This window comes from Budorcas taxicolor, chromosome 17, assembly GCF_023091745.1.
Source record: "Budorcas taxicolor isolate Tak-1 chromosome 17, Takin1.1, whole genome shotgun sequence".
NCBI lineage: Eukaryota > Metazoa > Chordata > Mammalia > Artiodactyla > Bovidae > Budorcas > Budorcas taxicolor.
The window spans coordinates 44,765,226-44,781,433 of NC_068926.1; the positions used below are offsets into that span (position 1 = coordinate 44,765,226).

Below are 16,208 nucleotides of genomic sequence, written 5' to 3' on the forward strand. Positions count from 1 at the left end.
CCAGCTTCCTGGCTGGACAACCATGGCAAGTGGCCCCTGCCCCTCAGGGCTGGCCAGCTCTAGCGCGGTGGCTGACACCTGGGAGGCAGAGCAGGAAGGTGAGGAGGGGAACGTGGGTGGTGAAGCTGGAAAGGTGAGCAGCCTGAACACGCAGAGCTTCACGTGCAGAGCCCGGACCGTGCTCTTAAGTGTGCAACCATGTGACTGCACTTTAGGAGAGAGGGGTGGAGGGACTAAGGGGTCATGGCCTGTGGGGAGCGGGGCCTGGAGAAGGGCTGGCACGAACCATCTCTGATCCTGCAGAAATAGTGGAGCTGCCGGAGACCCCCAATCAGGCTTCTTTATGCCTAATTAGCAGCACAGAGCCCCTGAGGTGGAAAATGCGATCCCACCAAGCCGTCAGAAGGCTGGGTCTTGGGCACAGCACACCTGTCCCTCGGCTCCCCGGGAAGCAGCCCCAGGCCCAGTTTCACAGCCCTCCTGCACCTTCGGATGGGGCCCCTGGTGACAGCTAAATGATGTGACATTGAGGGGGGTGAGGGTGCCTGCCAGCGAGCACACGGAGCCTGTAATTAACCAAACAGCTCACCGTTTTCAGCCAGCACAGGCGGCGTTGTAAATGAATTCACGTTATTAAGTCCTACTGAATTAATGTTTAACTGCAATAGAGTCGGAATTGAATGAGGCAATTAATCAGGACAAGGAGGGAAAGAGAGCCACATCTGTCTTGCGGGAGCTGCCTGAGCGAGGCGACCTTCATGGGGCTGGGCTGGGCGGCCCTGGAAACTGTCACCCTGGTGTGGGTGTGGGTCCAGGCAGGGAGCCCACAGAGCAGGGGACAGACCCGAGGTGAGTGCTGGGTGTGCAAGGAGCACAAGACACGGCTCTGGGGCAGATGCCTGCTCTGACGCTGCGCTGCCACCACCGCTGTGCAGCCTTGGGGAAGTGCCGTGACCTCTCTGTGCCTCAGGTATGCTTCTGGAAAACAGTCAATGGCCCACCTACAGGACTGTTGTAAGGCTTATATGAGTGAATACGTGCAAAGCTCTAGGGCTGAGTACATACTCATTACTATATACAGTAAGATGGTATTTTTCACCACCACCACTCAATATAATTACTGTTGTCTTCCAACAAGGATGAGAATGAGGGCTTCCCTCCCCTTTGGAATGGCTGAAGGCCCTAACCGAGGGAGTTTCAAGGAGGTGTCTCTCAGCCCTGGAAGTGCTGGCTCATGTCCCTCACCGTAATGGCTGGTGGCTAGACAGGGAGCCCTATTTGGCCCATATGAGAACCCAACGTCAACCCCAACCTTCCCTGCTTGCCCCTAATTCCAATCCCACTTAGCAGGAACCACACCCCTCTACCAGTTCCTCCCAGCCTAGTCAAGCCAGCAAACAATGAAGCTGTAGGACCACTCCTCCAGGGCCATCCCCTCTGCCCATCTGTCAGTCAGCCCAGGGTTAGTCCCAAGTGCACCTCAGCTCACCCGAGGGACCTCAGGCTATGTCAGCCCGAATGCCTGGGACCCAGGTGACTCTGAAGAGTGGCTGGGGGAAGGCGCCCTGCTGGGAGCTCATGACCACCCAGCGTAGGTCAGACACATACATGAGCTCAGGGTCCTGCATCACAGAGGCCCCGAGCTCAGCTCCTCCACGCCCCAAGCCGCCGCGTCACTCTGCTAACAGATGTGACCTGCGATGTCTGAGGTCTTTGTGTGTCGCCCATGTTCACGGAGGTGATATAACAAGGGACACATGGTACGCCCCAGGCTTAACTGACAGCCTTCCCTGATTCCCATCCACGGGTGGACAGGCCTTGAGACAAGGCTTAAGAAGCCAAAAGCTAGATGCGGCTTCCTTTGTCCTAATGTTTAAAAAAGAATTGCTGCCAACATTTAAAAATCTGGAGATTCCTCACGAAATCCTGCCTCTTATTGAGAACGTGGAGCCACATGCCTGGATGACAGCTCTGCCCAATGCTAGCGGGGCTCCACTGTGACCCCACCCTGCCTCTCCTGACGTCGAGGCCCAGAGTGCTGGTCCTTGTCACATGCTGGGAACACGGCCACACAGAAGCTTCTGGGGCCCAATCCTGGGGCTCTGCCCCGACTCCTCCACTCACAGTGATGCTGGCCACTCATTTCACTTCTTGGAGCCTCAGTCTCATCTGTAGAGCCGGGGGTGAGGGGTTCCACAGTGGGGTGGGCTTGGGGTTCAACAGGTCACTGCACTGGAGTGCTTAGAACGGCAGCTGACTGGCAGGCTGGGTTCTGTAACGTGAGCTGCTGCCACAGCCATATCACCTCCTTCGCTGTCACTAAGTGAGTTTCACCTTCATCACCTCTGTCAGCGTGACACCTTCGCCACGGTCGCCTTCACCATCACCGTCATCTCCATCATCACCCTCGTCACCTTCACCATCACCATGATCTGCCTCAGCCCCTTCCTTCACGTTATCCGACCAGCCCGTGGAGGCACCCGAGTCCTCCTTGGGGCCTGCACACAGACACCCTCACCTGACAGTGCCTGCTCCCTCAGGGCACCGCACAGGAGGTCTGCGGGGCTTAGCCTCCATCACTGAGTCCCTTCCAGAAATCTAGGCAGCTGTCTGCATGGGGTGAGGGCCGCTCATCACCCTCCACAAACTGACACGGTCGTTCAGCAGCCACAGAGACCAGCCTTGTTCTCTCAGCGTGAACGTTAATTACCATGTCACAGCACCGCGAGGAAGGCTGCTGGTCTCCTACTCCTCAAACAAAGGCATGAAAAATTCATGGGCAGGGAGACCTCGCTGCTGAGCCTGTGCTCCCAGCATACGTTCTAGAATCCAGGGCTGGCCCAGAGTCACCTCTGGGGGCAAGTAGGGTCCCTCCATGTGCAATGGAGACAGAGGGTCTGCCCTGGGGGGAGGGTGTTTAAGACCACCCCTAACCCAGCCTCCATCCAGAGGTCAGAGGGCCGAGGAGCAGTGTGGCCTGGCGCTTGGGGAGGAGGGGGAGGTGGGCCGGGTCCCTGTCCCAGCAGCAGGGCCTACACTGTGCAGAAGCCCTGGAGGCCCTGCCCACAGACCTGCCGGGGGCGGAGGGGGGCCGCACCTGCCCCCCAGCCTGGGCTGGGCTCGCCATGGACAGTCACCTGCAAAGGCCTGAGCAGCTGCCAACCAGAAGTCAGCAGGATCTGTGGTCTGCGTGTGAGTGGAAGGCGACGGGACCTTCTGTTCAGCCCACCTGGGTATGAGGGGAGGAAGATCTGAGCCGCTGCACAGTGGTGTTGACCCCTGCCCTGGGCCACAGCCGTAAGGCTAGAGGTTTCCTGGGGGACACCTGGGGAAGCTCAGGTGACATTGGTCCTTGGTGCGGGCAGTGCTCACTGGGGGTGTTCTCATGTGGGTGCTGAGACATGGGGAGTCGTGCCCTGAGGCTTCTCAGACGTGAGCACCTGGCATCCAATCCAGTGGGTGCTCTACCCGAGGGTATCTCGCCAGATGTCCTAGTGAATGCAAGGCACCTGAAGGGTCAGACGACCTGCCGTGAGGCCACATGGTGCCACGTGTGCGTGGGGCCCAGGAGCAGTGTCCGTGTGGGCAGTACATGTCTGTCCTCAGGGCTCCCGGCCTCCTGTGGCCCCACACATCAGCCCCAGCTTATTAAATATCCTGCTTGTTGGAGCTGCCTTGGAAGAACTGGGAGAGAAGAGCAGGCCCTCACCCTCTAGGGAGCAGAGGAACGCCACCCCCACCCTGAGCGCAAATCCATCCTTCTCCGCTGATACAGGCGGAGGTGTCACCTTCATTTCTGTTGCAAACGCTCCGCGGGGAGGCAGAACACATTCCAGTTAAGCGATTCAGCAAAAATACAGAGCCAGATGAGGAGCGTGAACCCCAGGCGGGCAGCAGCCTGGGAGGAGGCTGCACTATCTGGTTACCACCGGGAGTGGGCTGCAAGGCTGCTGTTCATCCTGTGTGCTCACCTCCACCTTGGGAGTGAGCACTGCAGCTGAAGGTTTCAGCCAGGCTCCCTGGCCCTGTCAGGAGGAGACCCTGGGGGCTCTCAGGGGTGGGGGTGGCCAGGAGGGCAGTGCTGGGGCCTTTGTTGTTCCATCTATGGACCGGGGCAGCCGTGGTTGTCGGGTGGCCAGGTCTGAAGTGCGGGGCGGTACAGCGGCGGGAGTCAGGCACACGGCTGGAGAAGGCTGCAGCCACCCATGCCCACTATGGTTATAGGCCCACTTCATGAGATGAGAAGGGAGAGGCTCAAAGGGTAAAGGGATTTACTTCCAGCCACATGGCCAGTGAGCAGGGGCCTGAGCTGGGTCCAAGCCCCAAAAGACCCTGTGCCACTATCCACCCTCCCCAGAACCACAGGCAAGCCCTGGGGCTATGAGGTTGGCAGGAGTGGGGGCAGGAGAAAGGCACGGGCCTAGAAGACAACAGGACTTGGGCTGATGCTGTGTTTGCTCACTGGGGTTGCTTCTCCACACTTCTCAAGTCCCCACCACAGATCCACCTGCTTACGGATGGGGAAACTGAGGCAGAGTGACTGGAAGCCCTCCCAGGGCATGGATGGAGGGTGGGTGAGCAGGCTCCTAAAGCCATGATCTTAACCTGGCCCGTGTGGTCAGGGCCCCATGCCAGTGACTCCCTCGTGGCAGCTGAGACTAGACAGAGGTCCCCGTCCTGCCCCTGGCCACCTCAACCCAGGAACTCCTAATTAGGCAAGAGATCTGGATGGTGGATCCTGAAAACCCTATTCTTATTTACTCAGCTAATTCACTTTTTATGACTGTTTAGACTTCAAAGCAAAACAAAGCGCTAATTACCCAATTAATGAGCAATTAAGTTACTGCATCCTAATGGCCGGGGTGCAGCTTCCTCTGTGAGCAGAGAAGGTGGGGAGGAGGCTACCGAGCAGGGATGCACTGGGGGGAAATGCCATCTGTCACAGACGGGGGCAGCGAGGACAGAGGGGCCCAAATCTGCCCAGGGCAGGTGCCCCTTCCACACTGCCTGCCTACCTGCCTGCCCCACGGCCCCTCGGGGCCAGAAGAGCAAGCCCCACTAACCCATCCATCCAGCTGTGCCTCGGCCAGTGGGGAGCTCATGGAGGGCAGTAGAATTCTGGGGCCACAGAGGCCGCCAAGCTTGGCTGAGAAGAGACAGCCACCAGGGCAGTGGGTTTCATAGGGCCTGAGGGACAAGAGGCTGGGGACCCTGCTCCCGCCTCCAGGGTCTCTTCCTGCACATTCAGATGTGGCTGACAGCAGCCTCGGAGGGAAGCCCAAGGAGACAGTACAAGGCTTGGTGGAAGCCTGGAAGCATCTCAGGCCCCGAGCCTAGGATGTTGAGTGGCCAGTGTGTGGCCTGTCCTCAGAGGGCAGAGTCTGAGTATAGCTGGTGCCTGGTGAGAGGGGAAGCCGGCACAGAAAAAGCCAATCCCCCCAACCTGGAAGAGAACTCTGGGCTTTGTCACGCCTGGCCGTTGTGACCCTCCAGCTGCCACACCGCCCTACCCCTTCCAGGCTGCCTTCCTTGCCCTTCCCTGAGCTCTGTGTGGAGCAGCACCCCACACAGCACTAGTCAAGAGTCCAGACCTCACGCTGCAGCTAATCTTCAACTAGCTGCTAATTTAACATCAGCCTCCTTCTATTGAAACCCAAGTTCCCTTAGAACAAAGATCGCATTCCTGCAGTCCAGAGCAGGTTGGGAGTGAGTGACTGAATGAATGAATGACTAAGGCGGGTACACACAGACTCCAGACACTGTGGGCAGGGAATGAATGAATGAATGACTCAGGTGGGTACATAGACCCTGGATAGTGGAGGCAGGGAATGAATGAGGGAATATATGGATGATTCTTGCTCTGACCACTGACCAGTCCCACTCTCCTCCTCCCCTCATGGGGTCTCCAGGGGATGGAACCCAGAGGGGGCTTTGGGTGTCACACAGAATGGGATTGCTGCCTGTGGTGGGGGCCAGCCCCACAACACCACCTTGTATCTCACACAATTCTGGAATGTTCTGTCCGACAAAGTTCCTGAGGCTGAATACCTGCTTCTTATCACTGGAGCCTTGACCATAACTGCTATGAAAAACACAAAGTTATGTCACATTTTCCCTGGGTGCAGTTCCCACAGACACCAAGGAGAACTGGGGCATGGGCCTGCGGGTGACTTTGCCAAGGGCATGCGCTGGGAGCACCCCATGGCCTCTGCTCCACGCCGGAGCCCAGGCCTGGCCCTCAGAGCGTGAACGAGTCATTTTGCCCCATCAGCTTCTCTCCCATGACTGCTCAGTGCTGCGGCTGACATCGCCTCGTTCCTAGGGCAAACGTGTATCCAAATCTCCACAGGCCTCAAGGGTCACAACCTGCTCCTGCAACTGGCCGGCCACGTTGTAATTACACCTGCATGCAAGCACATGCACTCACAGCGCCATATACACACACTCACCGACACACACTCACTCACATGATGGGCAGGGTCCGGTGCGTGCTGTTTCCCTGAGGAATGCCTGTCCCCCAGGTAGCCCAAGGACGGGCCTCCCCTCAGATGGCACGCCTGGACGCTGAGCCTCAGGGGGCCCCCTCCACATCCTCTCCCCTCCTCTGTCATCTCCTTTGTGCACCTGCTTCCCTTCTTGCCCATCGGCCCCTCCCTCCACGGCACCCATGACAACAGGCATCTCTGGGTTCTCTTCAATCCTCTGACCTTGGGTCCTGGAGGGGCAGGTGACCCACAGTGAGGGGGCCACAAAGACTTGAGGACAGCCAATAGTCACCACTTTAGGACTTACCTTCCAACCACTCCCAGCCCCGCCCAAGCTGTAGGGGGACAGATGGTGCCCCTCAGAAGAGCCTGTGGCCCTGGGCTCCCCCTCAGGGGCCTTTCCAGGGCCTGGGCCCAGCCCTCCCCGCACACCGCGGACGGTGTGCCACACCAAGCCGGTTCTCCCTTTGCTCGACCAGCCCTCGCCGGGCTGGAATCATGAACGAGCCCATCAGGAACGAGTAACGGATGGCCCCCAGCCCTGCCGTCCGCCGCTGACCTTTCCGGAGTTAACTGCATTAATACATTCTCCTGCTGTCAGACTCAAAGCACTAACTGCCTTATGAATTATTTATCAACACAAAAAGTCTTAACCAGAACGGTGTTAACACGAATCCCTAACCTTCTGGGTCCCAGCAGCCCCGCCTGTCCTGCATAATTGAATTTCAGCTCCCAGCGGCCTGGCCAGGCCCGTCACCCACCGGCTCCCCAGAACGACTGTCCCTCCAGCCATGGTTCCTAACACATGTGGCCACAGCTGTGAGGGGTCCCGCAGGCCTGCCCAGAGCATGTGTCCAGCCTCCTGGGACAGGCCCTGACTGGACTGGAGTCCTTCAGGTCATGCTATTTGAAGGGGCAAGGGCAGCTGGGGCCTCCAGGGGACCTGAACTGCTCTGTGCTAATCTGAGGGGCTTGGATCTGCCTGCACCCCCAGGCTGGGCCAGGAGAGGAATGTACCCACTCCCACCCCCCCATACCCTCCAACCGCTGCAGCTGCCCTGGAGGGTGGCAACAGCCAAGGAGGGGGTGGGAGGGGTGAGTCCAGGGGCAGAAGCTATCTCCTGACTGGAGGTCGGGGAGGAAGCTGGTGAAGATCCAGCACAGGTGAGGGGGCTGTGGTGGCCCCCACAAGCTCTCTCAGAGGTCACTGCAGAGGGACCATGCTGCCCACAGCTCGGCCTCCCACTCCCTAACAGGCTGCCCTCTAGAGAACTCCAGAGCCACGCGCTCCTGAACGCTCAGCCCTCAGAAACTGTTATGGTGAATGCAGGTGTCCTAAGTAACTAAGTCAGCGCAACTGGTCACTTAACAACCGATGGTCAACCCAGCCTGAAGCTTCAGGCCCCCAGCTTGAGCAGAGGGCCTCCTAGCTCCAGTCTGCCTGGCTGACTGCTCTCCAAAGCTCCCATGGGGTGCCTCGCCCAGAGAAGTGCCAATGTCAGGCGGTTTGGGTGGCTGGGACCAACCTGCTTAAGCTGTGGGTTGGCAGGCCCCTCCCCTCCTCCCCTTGGGGCCCTGGCACACCTGCACCCCACCAAGCATTTGCCCTTGGCCTGACCTCCCTGCTGCCCCTGACCACTGGCACAGTTGTCCCCAGAAACTCCAGCAGTGCCCAGCACTCTTGAGAAGCACCCACTGCATCCACCAACTCCCCATCAGAGCAGGGACCCCAGGACTTGCTCTGCCGTGTCCCCAGTGGAACACAGGCCGCAGGCCTCTGTGATGCCCTGGACAGACACGTGGAGTGTGACAGTGGCCCGCCCCACAGCGCAGAGACTAACAGCGGGAACCTGGCAGACTCGCTTATTCTCCCCACAGCCCTGTGGGCTGGGTACCACGGCTCCTCCCTCTTACAGATGAGACAACTGGGGCACCGGGTGGCACCCAGTGGCAGCTTCCTCTCCTCTCCTGACCCGAGATGCTGCTCAGCCCTGCCCAGTGGGCCCCTCATCCCCTGGGGCTTTGCAGAGCCTTGGACCTGTGGTGCAGCTGCCCAGTGGGCAGGGTCTAGCTAGTGCCTCTGGCTCTGCCATCCCTGCCCCTCCCCTGCTCATGTGACACCTGGGGGCCACGCATGACCTTTGGAGGCTCTGGTGTGTTCCTGATAGAGTAGAGTCAGGAGTCAGAAAACTCACTAACCCAGAGGGCTGAGCCAGCCTGCTGGGACAAGCGCCCAGAGCAAGTGGCTGTCCACGTCTGCGCCAGCCCAACCTGTGATGTGTGTGGGCACTTGGAAAGCCTCTCCCCAGCACATGCTGGGGTGCTGTCTCATGAGAGGGAAAGCGGAACACATGAGCGGGTCGGGGACCCCCAGGGAGCATAAGACACATCTTTCTCCCACCCTAGCGTCCAGCAGGACAGAAGGCAGCCACGAGAAGTTTCCTGGCCAGGAGGGTGGGTCCTCAGGACCCCTGGAGTTCAGTTGCTAGAGCCCTGAGGGGGATGGCGCGCTGCCCTGGCCTGCCGGGTACTCACCCCATCCTGGCCAGGCTGACCTCTATGTGGGACAGCAGAGGAAGTGCCAAGGACCCCTGCAGAGGATGGCCACAGAGGGGCCCAGAGCATGCATACATGACAGCCCTGGCACGCAGAGCTGTCCCCGGCCCCTGCAGCGCCACTGGAACCGCTCACATCAAGTCCCGAGTCCTCGAGCTCTTCTCTTTACCAGCACCTCACTAAATCTAGCACCCATCCCTCCCGACCAGCACCCCTCTGCCTGCACCACCACCGTCTACAGCACTGTGCAGGTCACCTGCTCACCTCCTGTAGTTCAATCACTAAGTCGTGTCTGACTCTTTGCTACACCATGGACTGCAGTACACTAGGCTTCCCTGTATTCCTCTGTCTCCCCACGTTTGCTCAAATTCATGTCCATTGAGTTGGTGATGCTATCTAACCATCTCATCCTCTGTTGCCCCCTCCTCCTGCCCTCAGTCTTTTCCAGCATTAGGGTCTTTCCCAAAGAGTCAGCTCTTCACATCAGGTGGCCAAGTATCGGCACTTCAGCTTGAGCATCAGTCCTTCCCAATGAAGACTCGGGGTCAATTTCCTCCGGGACTGACTGCTTTGATCTCCTTGCAGGTCTGTTTACCTTATTCTCCCTTTAGGAAGAACCTGCTGCCCAGTTGCCTGGAGAGCCCCCTACTGCCCGAAGCCTGCCCACAAGAAGCTGAACAGAGGCCCCCAAGGCCACGCCCTTTCTGCTGCCACAGGAATAGACAGATAGGTGGGTGGGTGGACAGTGGCTCCTCTGACAAGAGGCAGGCCAGACATGGGCTGGGGATGCACCACGGGTAAGGACATTGCCCACCCCACTCCTGCCGTCCCTGGTGACCTCTGAGCAGCAGCCACTTCCCAGCAGCGGCTGAAGGGCTGTCCTGTGCTCAGAGGCGAGAGGAGCATTCAGCTCCCGACTCCAGGGAGAGCCTGACGGGCTTTTTATTGCTTTTGTACAAATTACGGCTGCTCGGAAGTGGCCCAAGGAGCAGGGTAATGGATGTCATAAACCTGCCTCGTAAAGACGGAGCCTGCACTTCATGGCTGTGTGCGGGGAGGGTCAGGGGAGGCCTGCACTGGCCAGAGCAAGCAGATGGCTCTGCTGTCAGGGGGGCTGAATTGCTCCTGGGTGGGCATGGGGCAGGCAGGTCTCAAGGTGGCTCAGGGGCTCCCCGGGCACATGTCCACCAGCCTTCCTGCCCTTGGACGCTCACTAGAGCCGAGACCCCCACGTGCTGTGCCTCTTCAACCACAATTGTCCTTGGCTCACGGAGCAAAGCTGGCAAGTGACCCACATGCAGCCAACCAGGTACCCCATCCCCAGGAGTCTCCCTGCCTGCTCTCCTGAGCCCCAGGGCCACGGTTCCCAGAAGGGAAGACTGTGCCCCTTCTGCCAGTGGGTGAGGGTGGTGGCGTAAGAAACCTGAGTGCAGATGCAAGAGCCACAGCTACATTTCCAGTGCATGCACACGCGTCAACACACACGGGCACTCAGAGCCCACGGACACACGGCGCTGCTGTTGCGGTGAGAGCTTGACTGGCCTCGTCCATCACCACACTGGACAGGGCCTGGCCACCGCAGGTGCTCGGCAGATGTGTGCGGGCTGCTGCAAGCTGTTACACACACGTGTGCATGCTTGTCTTCCCCAGTAGAAGCTGCTGTGCCCCACCAAATGTGACAGGCCCTGGCAGGATGGGTAGGGGCTCCGGGTGGTGGACTGTACCTCAGGCGGCCATGCACCTGTACCCCTCTCATGAGTTGCTGACACACCTATGGAGAGGAGGGGTCCACAGCCTCTCCCCATGAATAGAGGTGGGGTGATAACAGAGCACCAGGAAGCCACGCCACACCACTGTTACTGCTTCCTCCTGGCTCTCGGGACGCTGGTAACCTGCCGCCATGCTGTAAGGAAGCCCAACCAGCCCATGGAGGTAGGCCCCATGTCGGGCGAACAGAGGCCGCTGACCATGAGCTGGCATCAAGCTCCAGATGTCAAGAGCCTTTCATGACCCCGCCCCTCAGATGTCTAGGTGTTTCCGAAATGAGCGCCCGTCCCCACTAGACTTCCTCAGTAACTGCTTGTCTGGCACAGCAGCAGCCTGGGCCCTGCCAGCCCTCATGTCAGCTTTGCCTGGGCCACGCCAACAGCTAGTTTCCACTCTGTCCAACTGTCCAGGTTTCCAGGGGAAGGGACTGGCCAGGGGTGTGCTAGGCTGCATTAGGCCCTCATGGCCCCGAGAAAGATGAAACTCAACTGTGCCAGGAGCCCAAAGTGTGCCTGCCTTGGACCTGGGATGGGAGGTGCTGCGGGGGAGGTAATGGGAGATTAGCAGGCTCTCTGGGAAATTAGCTGTCAGCAGCCCAACCAACAAGCCAAAATTCATTTCCAGAAATCCCCTGAAGGCAATCAAGCCAATCAGCTAATTATGCCTCGTGTGTATGCATGTGTGTGGGCGGGGGCTACCCTGGCAGTTTGGCAGGTGGGGCCCCACCCGACTCTGGTGAGCACCCTGGGCCCTTCGCACCTGGAGTGGAGGCTGCCTGGCCGGGGTGCAGGCAGGCGCTCCCTTCTCCCAATCCCACCGCGGCTCTGCTGGGAACCCACAGTTAGAGCCTCACCTCCCAGCCTGCCCTCCTGCTATTCCTGACGGTGGTGCCTCCTCCCACCGCAGGGCCTTTGCGCGGCTGCTCCCCAGCCTCGTGTCAGGACGGGGTTGGGAGGTCTTCTCGCCAGGCTACTCAAACTTCTCCATAGCACTCACCACCTCCCCGGGGACAGGGACACTGGCTGTTTGGTTCCTTCCAGTGGCAGTGATACTCACTAAGTGTTTGTTGAGGGGAGGAGGGACCTGGAGGTGAGAGCTGTACCCCAGCCCGGGGAGGGTGGGAGGACAGCAGCTCGGGCTGAGATCTGGCCGGTGAGGGCGGGAGAGGCGCCTGGAGGCCAGCGGCCAGCTGGGTTCTGGTGCCGTGGGCTGCGGCAGGCAGGATTCCTTCAGAGGGTGACAGAGAGGGACCTGGGTGGAGGACTGGATGGGAGGAGCTGGTGGGGAAAGCCGGGGTGAGCTGGGAGTGTGGCCCTGAGCAGAGGCCCCTCCCGACAGTGGGGGCTGCAGCAGGTTCTCTGACCCCTCCCCGACCACACCCACCCTGAGGACACCTGCCCGGACACCGGATCACCTGAGTCTTCGGCCCTGTCCCCAGGCTACACACTCAGGGTTGGGGCAGGGCAGCCTCCTGCCTGTGAGGTGTCTAGGTCCTCATTTCTCTTTAATAAAGGAAACTCCCAAGTCCCCTGCTTTGGTGGGAGATGGATCCTCGTGTCCTTGGTTGCAAGCAGTCAAATTAAGAAAATTACTTTCTAACTAATTTTATGGCACTAACGAACCTCTGGCGGCGTGCTGGGGAGGCTGCGCTGAGCTTTCGGGACATACATTGTTGAGGATGGGCAATAATTGGGATTTGCTGGGGATAAATCTTGGCAAATTAAACTTTTAAGTACGGTCTATAATCCAGGTCAGACAACAAATGCCCTGTGTCACCTAGCAAGGGGACGCTGTGGGGAGAGGCAAGGACAAGCGTGACCCATCCTGAGCCTGAGGCCCTAAATGCAGACACACAAACAGCAAAGTGTGTGCAAACATATACACCTACGTGTAATGCCACATGGCCACAGGTCACATACACACTGCATGACCACGGTCATACATATATAGACACATTGGTGCCATGCCCAGACATGGGCTCCCAGATGGACACTTAGATGCAGTGTGACGCGCGTGCACACGTGCGCGCGCGCGCACACACACACACACACACACACACACACACACACACACACAGACCGGCTGCATCCACAGACACACACGGGCGCCTCCAGACAGACTCTTGAGAGGACAAGACACAGACTCACACAGAAATGGCCACAGAGAAACATGGAATGCTTCCGGGTGCAACCGGGTGCAACTGTGGAGCCCTGCCACAGCCACACAGAGACATCACCTCATGGGCACATGGGAGAGATAGACACATGTGAACATACAGGGTTACACAACACACACTTCCCTTGCACTGAGAGTCATACACAAACAGGGCCCTCAGCCTGAGTGTCACCCTTATGCCAGAGGGCTCCATGGTGAAATCTGGATCTAGAGGCAGGGTCCCAGCCGGCCTCCAAGCCTCATCCTCCGGCTCCCGGCAGGGTGACCTGCCAGCCGCCAGCCTCGGCCTGCTGGGCAAGGGTCCGCTAGGCCCCCGCCCACTCCTCCAGCCCCAGGGGAGGCTGCCACCATGCCAACTGGACAAAAGGGCCAGCAGGGTTGACCATACAAGCCCTGCAGTGCTGCCCAACACACATCAGGGACCTGCGGGCACACTTGCTCACGCCAGGGTCTGGCGCACACACACCGGTATGTCTGCAGACATGGTTCAGGAACCCCCAGGGCTGAGCAGCAGGCTGGGCCGCTGCCCCCACCATCTGTCACTCACGTGCAGCCTCAGTGGGGGCTAAGCTGCAAGCAGCTGGCATGTTAATTACAACTTCTTCTCCAGGAAACATTCAAAACAGCATTTTGCAGAGAAGACCACAAATGACACATGGTGGTTTGGAAGCAGAGGGCTGCCCAGAGGCTCTGGCAGGGAGACCCCAGCAGCCCCAGGCGTCTCGAGGTTCCACATGGGGCATCTCTGGGCCCAACCTCTCGGGACTCCCAACCCTCCAGGACAGGTGCAGGTCAGTGGGCATTCTGTGTCTTGCCCCCAACTCTCCCCATCACTGCCCCAGGTTGCCCTGGTGCCAACCTGGACCACATGGCACCTCCCAGAGTGCAGGTCCTATCCAAGCCTGGCCGACCACCACCATCAACATGGTCAGGAGCGGTTGGTGCATCAAGACCACCCAGGCCCATGGGAAGAAGGAGCAGTCTGGGGCCGCCAACCATGACCGCGACAACAGATGAGTGCACAAAGGCTGCCCAAGGAGGGCAGAGGCCTTCCCAGGAAAGCACCCCTTGGGTGGCAGCTGGGACCACTGCCCAGAAGTGTACAGCCCCCCCGGTCAAAGGCTCAAAGATGCTACAGCCTGGCCCGGGATTTGAGGCAGAAGGCAGAGCTGCCTGGGCTGGCAGACCCTGGGGGTCGTGGAGCTGGGGGAGGGGAGGGCCAGGGACCCACGGCTGTCCCTGCCACCCGGGGAATTAATGGGTTAATTACACACCCTATAAAAAGCCGCTGTGATTTAGAGAGCCTGCCTGTCAGACCCTGGAACTCTGGAACTAGCAGTTAATCAGGAGCTGCGGGATGAGGCGGGCGGAGCCCAGGCCCCTGCCCTCCAATGAGCCGAAACGGCTGTAAATCTGCAGAAACGGCTTTTATGGAGCTCTGGGTTTTATGGTGTCATTAACGGGCCTCCTGATACTTAAGGGGAAATGAAATAAAGTCGTGGGGAGGGGGCTGGGGGACAGTGAGGGTGGCCCCCGCCATGGCCGGAGTATCAAGTGGCAGCTGGCCGGCCCCCCTCCCGCCCCTGGGCCCCTGATGACAGCTAAGAGCAGGGGCCTCACACCCTCCAGCCTCTTTGGTCGGGCCAAGCACAGCTGGGGAGAGGGTGTCAGGACACGGGGCAGGGGGTAGGGCGGGGAGGGCATACGCTGCCAATTGCTCCACGTGCAGGAACCCCGACACCAAACGCTGCCCCACAGGACCCAGGGTGTCCAGCCCACTGCCCACTACTCTGCAGGGAAGGACCCGGAGTCCCGCTCCCTCTGAATCTCTGCCCACTCTGGCCCATCCCCATCCTGTACAAACTCCATTTCCAGCCTGGGGGCAGCATTCAGTACAGTCGGGGCGCCCGTGGGTGGAGGGTTGGGGTTAGTGTGTAGGGAACAGACAGCAGAAGTGGGGTGGGAGACTTACGGAGTAACCTCTGCCTGAGACTGCCTGCGCCGAGCTCTGCAGAGAAGGAAGAGGACAGTCAGGAACCAGTTGCAGCCCAAGAAGGCCACCCTCTCCCTTGAGGACCTGAGCAGGCAGAGCCCATCCTGGGTCTTCGCTGGAACTCTAGGCTGGGGCCACACTGATCAGCCTGTGGCAGGGCCCAAGGACCCACAGAGGAATCTTCCATCCCCAGACCTGGAGGTATGGTCCAGCCCAGCAGAGTCTCCAGGCAGAGAGGTGGCAAAGCCCCCACATTCCCCAGGGGTGGGCTCAGCCCCTCCCAGAGGATGCGCCCCACCTCTCCACGTGGGGTTCTGGGCCAGGGGCTGACCCCGCTCCGTGCTCAGGTCAGCTTTTCCCTCACCACCCACCAGCCTCCCAGGGTCACCGGGTCCAACGGGAAAGCCTGGGAAGGTTTCCTGGAGCTGGGCAGGAAATCCTGGGGTCTCAAATGTCAGATGGGGGTGGGGGTGGGGTCAGCTGTGGCCTAGAGGCCAACAGTCACCCCAGAGGTCCTGTGAGGGTGATCCCAACTATGCTTGATGGGACTCCCTCTGGCTCAAATGGGCATTTAGGATCTGACAGGAGAAACCAGTTTGGTTCATTTCACCAGCTCCCCAGGGCAGGCAGTGGTCACCAGTGTTGAGCCCCAAGGCCCAGGCAGATAGGACGTGATGACCCGGCAGGTGGGGGTTGGGGGGCATTCACATGGCCGGCGAGGGCAAGCTTGTCTGAGGTGTGTAGGACTCACAGACCTGGGGCCAGACCACACTGAGGTCCAGATGCCAAGATTCTTCTGGGAGGATGGTGACCACTGCAGGCTGGACCACTCTGCTCAGCTCAGCTGGGGCCAGAGGACACCTCCCCTTCCCAGCCAGACCCTGGCCAGGCCCCAGGCCAGTTCCTGGGGGTCTGCCAGACCAAGCTCACCCCAGTGTGTGTGTGTCGGCGGGGGTGCCCTGGGGTAGCTCAGGCCCCAGGCCCTGCCGCTGGGGGGGTGGGGGTCAGGTGCCATAATTGCCCCCAAGCTTGCGCACTCACGCCGCCTGTGCTGTGCCTACAATCCGCCTGCTCCCATCCTAGCCGGCAATTAGAGGAGTTCGAACTAGGGCAGCCCCCGCGGCCCCAGACAATTACCAGCCTATTTTCCCATCTTGTGGCAACAAGATCGGAGCCGGGCAATTAGGCCCCCCTCCTGGCCTCCCACACCGGCCCTCCCCCAGCCCCCATTT

General features: G+C 59.7%; 1 protein-coding gene across 1 annotated transcript in view; it reads right to left on the reverse strand.

Annotated features, from left to right (window-relative positions):
* Window positions 1–16,208, reverse strand: part of FBRSL1 (fibrosin like 1) — an 83,853-nt gene that overhangs the window by 33,978 nt on the left and 33,667 nt on the right. The window contains exon 4 of the mRNA XM_052654333.1: window positions 14,956–14,991. Within this exon, the coding sequence (XP_052510293.1) occupies window positions 14,956–14,991 (36 nt within the window). The remainder of the gene's footprint in view (window positions 1–14,955; window positions 14,992–16,208) is intronic.